This window comes from Vicia villosa, unplaced genomic scaffold, assembly GCF_029867415.1.
Source record: "Vicia villosa cultivar HV-30 ecotype Madison, WI unplaced genomic scaffold, Vvil1.0 ctg.001408F_1_1, whole genome shotgun sequence".
NCBI classification, from domain to species: domain Eukaryota; kingdom Viridiplantae; phylum Streptophyta; class Magnoliopsida; order Fabales; family Fabaceae; genus Vicia; species Vicia villosa.
In genome coordinates this window covers 42439-48691 of record NW_026705606.1, presented here as the reverse complement: position 1 = coordinate 48691, position 6253 = coordinate 42439, and the positions used below count along the sequence as shown (strand labels likewise).

General features: G+C 31.8%; 1 protein-coding gene across 1 annotated transcript; it reads right to left on the bottom strand.

The window, feature by feature from the left end:
• Positions 1-404: 404 nt before the first annotated feature.
• On the bottom strand, positions 405-2957 carry LOC131634993 (uncharacterized). Its single transcript, XM_058905616.1, has 4 exons — positions 2773-2957; positions 1596-1697; positions 1142-1302; positions 405-700 (listed from the first exon to the last, which is right to left on the bottom strand). Exons 1-4 carry the CDS (start codon positions 2855-2857, stop codon positions 593-595), a joined length of 456 nt encoding a protein of 151 aa, XP_058761599.1. The 5' UTR covers positions 2858-2957; the 3' UTR covers positions 405-592.
• Positions 2958-6253: the final 3296 nt, after the last annotated feature.

Below are 6253 nucleotides of genomic sequence, written 5' to 3'. Positions count from 1 at the left end.
TGGTACTAGATACTTAATTTCATTATTACATACTAACTTTTCTATGCTTCCTGCATCAATCTTACACAAACCACAAACCTGGTATCATAATTTTTATCTTATATGATGATGAAAAAACATATTCATTCCTACCCTCAAGTAGAAACGTGGACCAATGTTTTAAAAATCGAATCAGATTGTTGCATCGGTTGAGCTTTAAACCGAACTTTAATACGATTCAGACATTTTATCAGTTCGATCGCAGTTTCATTGTCACGTTTGGTTTTTAGAACATTGATGTTGACACATCATGTTAACCTAAATGTATGTGACACAGAAAGGATTATATCCATACATCGCATTAACACTCTTATAGAATAGACAAACATACACTGTCTGCCAAGCATAATCAGACAATAACAAAATAAAGAAAGAAGCTTGTAGCTTGTATTATGTAATCTCAGCAATTACATCACATGTTTTATTATTCTTAATCCACATGCCGGTCGTGCTGGATTATATAATACAAGGAACTCCGTATTATAAGGGTGGTTTACAGTTTGTAAAACTAACTTATATGCATCTGAACGTCGATATCAATGACCAATTTCAATTACATATCAGCCACAGAAGAACCAAACCCAATACTGAAACCAAATGTAAAGCAAGTCAACTCGTTCTTGTTTCCATCGAATAGCTTCATCTTCAACGAGTATGAACCCTGTAATTGCAATATATGTTAAGAGCTACAAGTTGAAAAAAGATAACAGACATAACAGTTGTGTCATCATAAATGACAATCCCTTTCTTAAGATATCTAAAGAGAATTGCTATTTCTTACGAAAGGGTTTCTACAAGAAAGCGAAGAATACATGAAAATAAGACATTTGACCAATCAGATTCTGGCCAACCGTATGTAGAAAAGCGGGTGATTATTATTTGTAGTGTTACTTCCTTCTATGTATTTTCATGAGATTCCTTCATAACAATAAGCAATATACATATCTAAATGCCATAAGGCCCATAATTTAGCATGGAGGATTTTCGATCAAATGCAAGTTTATACTATTACTAACATATTATAGATATTCATATTGCCCAAAAATGTATGCACGCACAAACACAATCTCTTTAAGGAATGAAAATAATAACATTGACTTACAGGTGGGGCGATTCCAGGTAAAACTTGTGAATGAGAAAGCACAAAATCACCAATTGAAATAGGGCAAGATGATTCTCCACAAAGGTCATCGGTCTCGCTATATACGTGCCATCCAAAATACGACACATCAATCACTAGTTTCCCTCCTGGTAGCTCTTGACCTAGGTCATGAAACGATTGGATTAGAGAAAAGATGGCCAACACATTATTCATCAAAATCTCATCTATTTCTACAAAGAATGCATCACTACCACTATGACATAAACACACTAAAATTCCAACAATATTACTTACCATGTTTAGAGTAAACAAATAAAAGAGTAAAAATAGCATAAGCATACATGTACTTAAAGAGACACCAATAGCATGAAAATGGAATATAAGAATAAAAATTTGAAAAACAAAAGAAAGGAAGCACAGTAAGATAAGAAAAACATGTGAAGTTAAGGAGTACTTGTAGCTGCATCAATGGTGAATGTAGCAGGGTGGCCTCTTGCAATGGGATTAGGAGATATTTGAACTCCTTTAACCTCAACAGCATAGTTTGCTTTCTTATCTGTGGCATATATACATAATAATCAGGTAATATAATTTAGCATTCAATAAAAGCAACAGAGATAAAACAAAACAGTTTAAATTGATTCATTAAATTGTAAAACCAGTTAACATACACAATGGTTCTCCAAATGGCAAGTGTCAGTCAAAATAATCCCTAATTTTTGCAAACGCCAAATACAAATCCCAATTTTATTTTTTTTATTTTTTAAATTTGGTATACAGTCTTGCGACCGACCGACTGACCAACTAACTCAAGGGGATCAACCCACCGTCCACTAGTAGGGGGCCAATTTAAAGCTAGAACAAAGCTCTGTGTGGACTAGTCCGTCACAAGGATTGATAGCTCCTAGCAGGATCAATCTCACTGTCCACTAGCGGCAGGCCCCTTTAAAGACAGAGCAAAGCTCTATATGGACTAGCCCATCACAAAGATTGTTAGCACCCAGCACGATTAATTTCAGTGTCCAGTAGCGGGGGCCCCTTTAAAACCAAAACAGCTATTATAGACTAGCTCATCACAAGGATTGTTAAGCACTAGGAGGATCAATCCCACCGCTCCCTAGGGGGCATGTATAGGGGTTTAGCACCTAGGGGGATCAATCCCACCGTCCACTAGCAGAGGACCATTTAAAATCAGTAAAACATAGATTAGTACATCATATAAATTATTATTACCTAGCGGAATTCAAACTTCAGACCTTACAAATCCCAAAATTAATTAATGAAATGGAAGAATCATTCACAATTAACTATTTTAAGAGAATCTACACTTAAAATAACTTATTTATTAAGTCAATTCCAGTTATCAAAACAACTCAATTATTAATTCAACTCTAACTATTATTATACCTATTAAAACCCCCACAAACAACAAATAAACATTCAATTTTGAAGAACGATAATTTAGCTGACGAAATCCAAAATCAATAAAATATCAACAAAATCGCGACCAAAGAAACCCAATAATTTAACAAACCGTTTATGGTACGAAATTTGAAAACTTCAAACTACGCTTAGAGAATAAATAAATAAATAAATAAAGAAAAAAAAAAGCGAAAAGGAAGAGAAATAACCGCAATAGTTAACGTCGGTGGCGTTGGCATGAAGAAGACAAAGAGTTGAAAAGAGAAACAAGAGTTTGGAAGTTACGGTGTCCATGGTTTTTCAAGGATCGAAGCTTTGAAGCACGATACAATGAAATAGGAAAAAGCTTTGTCTTTTGTGTTTTAAACTTTAAAGGCTAAATTGCGTAACGTTGGTTAACTTCACAACACATGTTTTTCCATTTTCATGTAAAACCCTGCTGTAGAAAGAAAATAAATAAATAAATATCTATCTATAGCATAAGACAACTCTAAATTACTAGTATTAACTATTTTTTTCGGGATAATTTTACCTTTTAACACCTTTGTTTATTTATTTTTCTAAAATCAAGTTATTATTTCCAAAGTTATATTTACACTAATTATAAATAATTTTAAAATTAAATATTTTTTTAAATGAAAGGCTATATATTCAAAAAAAAAAAAAAAAAAAACAGATCTCTAGCGGAACTTGCGAGTATGATGCTTAATGAGATCAATATTCTTAAATATTTTTGGGTTGATGTTGTAAGCACTGCTTGTAATTGTATCTAGCAATAAATGATACTGATAGGATGATAATTACACTTGATATACGATCAGAGGTGTAAATAAAATACAATACATAAAATTCTAAGAACATCTAAGAATATACAATTGATAAGAAGTTCTAAGTTAACCTGTACTCTTTATTTTGATAGAGTAACTTCTCTTTTCTTGTCAAAATGCAATGTTGTTATATTTCTCTAAATCTTCAACTTCTTTTATAGAAATCCATGAAAAAGTCGTTGGAGATAACTTATAGCACAAGACACAATGTTTTGACAGAGCCTTCCAGCTATGACTACAACATGTTAGAATAAAAACTATTGAAAATTGGAGGATAAGAAATATTAATAAGCCATAAGATATGACAAACCATACATAATTTTTTCTTCCATGATGGATTTTTTTTCTTGTTTGTTACAAGCAATGAAGTACAGGGTTTGGTAGATTGTGATCGTTTTCTGTATTATCTTTATCATCCTTTTCTTTCTTATAGGCATCGTCAACATTGAAAATCTCTAAGTTATTTGCATAATCAAATAGCGAAATCTCAAGTAAATCTATAACGGACACAATTAGACTCTGGATAATTCTTATGTATCATCTCTCTAACCCTATCTCTTCAAATTATGTTACTTATTTTATTATCTTATGACTTTTCTCTCTGAGTTTTGTGGATACTAACACATTTTAATTTTTAAGTAATAAAACCTTTAAATCACGAATTTTTAATACTAAAAATTATTCTCTATTATGTTTGGAGTTACTTGTCCAACAAACACTTGAAGTAAAGTAAATGTTGAAGATAGCTCAAGCGGTTATAGATGCATAAAATGTTTGATAAAGCTATCCTCCCGAATCAAGTAAGACATATATTTAAAGTTGACATTGTTGTCCAACGAATCTCAAGTGGAGACTTATGTTTCAAGGACCACCGGTAGTTTTAACCTTTCAAACTATGAGATGATGGTATTCAACATGGAGATATCTCTAGCCTCATCAAGAAGACTCAAAGTTTTTTGTGTGATGCTAAAGTCAAAGATAATGATGCAAATACTTAAAGCTATAGAGTGTGAAAGAGAGGAAGTGTGAAAGTTTATCTAACGTGTCTTAAGGGACTAGTATCTTGTAAAGATACATGGGTATTTATAGAAACATTATGCCTAAATTACACATGCTAAAAACATTAGAAGACTCTCACTTTTTAAATTAAATCACCAAAAAGTGTTTTTGGGGCCTTGCAAGTTGATTAGGGGAGTGCACAATTGATTAAGATACTTTTTTTAATTGTCTAATCGATTAGATCTTTTGCCTAATTAAATGATACTTAATCGAATCTATAATTAATTATGACAGTCTCTTAATGATTGGTAACAACTCTATATCAAAACTTTTTATGTTGGGCATCAACAATCATCTTAATGATTGGTAACAACTCTATATCAAAATTTTTTATTTTGGGAATTAATTATGACAGTCTCTTAATGATTGGTAACAACTCTATATCAAAACTTTTTATGTTGGGCATCAACAATCATCTTAATGATTGGTAACAACTCTATATCAAAATTTTTTATTTTGGGAATCAACAATCAATTATTTGAGGTGCCTAATCGATTAAGTGAGTTGATAGGCCCATGGATTGTTTCAAAATTTACACCAAGCTTTGGTATATAAATTGAGATTTTCTCTATCACTTTTTCACATCCAAAAAACGTGAAAAACCTCACTTCTCATTTCTCTCACCACCTCTCTAAATCTTTCATATTTTCTCACATATTATTTTAGGTGAGGGCAAAAGTTTCAATTTATCAAGAGTGGTTTTTTTCTTGTGTAAATAATTCTTCCATCGAAAACTGATATTTTTTGTTGTGAGATAAACCATTTAAAAACTCTAGTTTGTTTTTGGGAACTTGTCTTAGTCTCTGTTTGGTTCGTGAACTCTGCCATTGAAGAAAAAACTCTGCATTGGTTCATGAAGATATGACAGCTCCGCAAGTGTACGAAAATCGTATTATTCTATAACTAAATTGGGATAATGTTTTCTCATAAGAAAATAATTAATTTAAAGGAATCGTTTGCTTTCACATAATCGGAACCAGGTTTTAGCCTAAAATTTATATTGTCGCATTCGTGTGTTCAGCCTTGTTAAAGTGTAAAACTTTATTTTTGAAATTAGTTACTTTTAGTTATTCGAAAAAGTTATTTTAAGGTAAAAAATAAGTTTAAAGGTAATATCGGCTTTCACATCGTCTAATACTGGACTTTAATCGCATAAACGTCCTCTCTCGCGTGTCCGTTTATGCTTTAAAAATTCCTTTTTGAAAATAATTATTTTTACAAATTAATCAAAATATAATTTCGTGCCTATAATTAAATTTGATTTTTATATAAGTCGGATACAGGTTTTATTCTTTCGAATCGGAACTAGTATCTTTAAGTTACATATTCGCAGTAAACATTCTAATTAAAAACATATTAAAAATAAGTCCCTAAAATAATCTCAATTTAACCAAAATTTTACGATTTAATTGAGAGCGCCGTCGGTAAGACGATCCTCACAGTTCGGGCTCTAGAAAATTAGATGGACATGTTACAAATAGAACAGAAATAGTAAATGGAATTTAAATCTAACATTCTAAACATATCAATTATATTAATATAATGAAGGGGCACATGCAAGTAATATAAGTAAAATAGAAAAAACCAATAAATATAGTGATGTTTCCGAGCAGAATAGGTGGCCAGCAACGGTGAAGCTTGAAATCCGGAACGGTTGGAGGAGAAAAAAGTGGTTGTACCTGCAAGGCACTTTGATGCTAAAGTAAGTGTTTGGACAACAAGGTACAACAGAAAAGTGAGATATTTTGGGTGAAAAAATGATTACCTTGCCCTATAGGGTTAGAGGGCTATTTATAGGGCAATT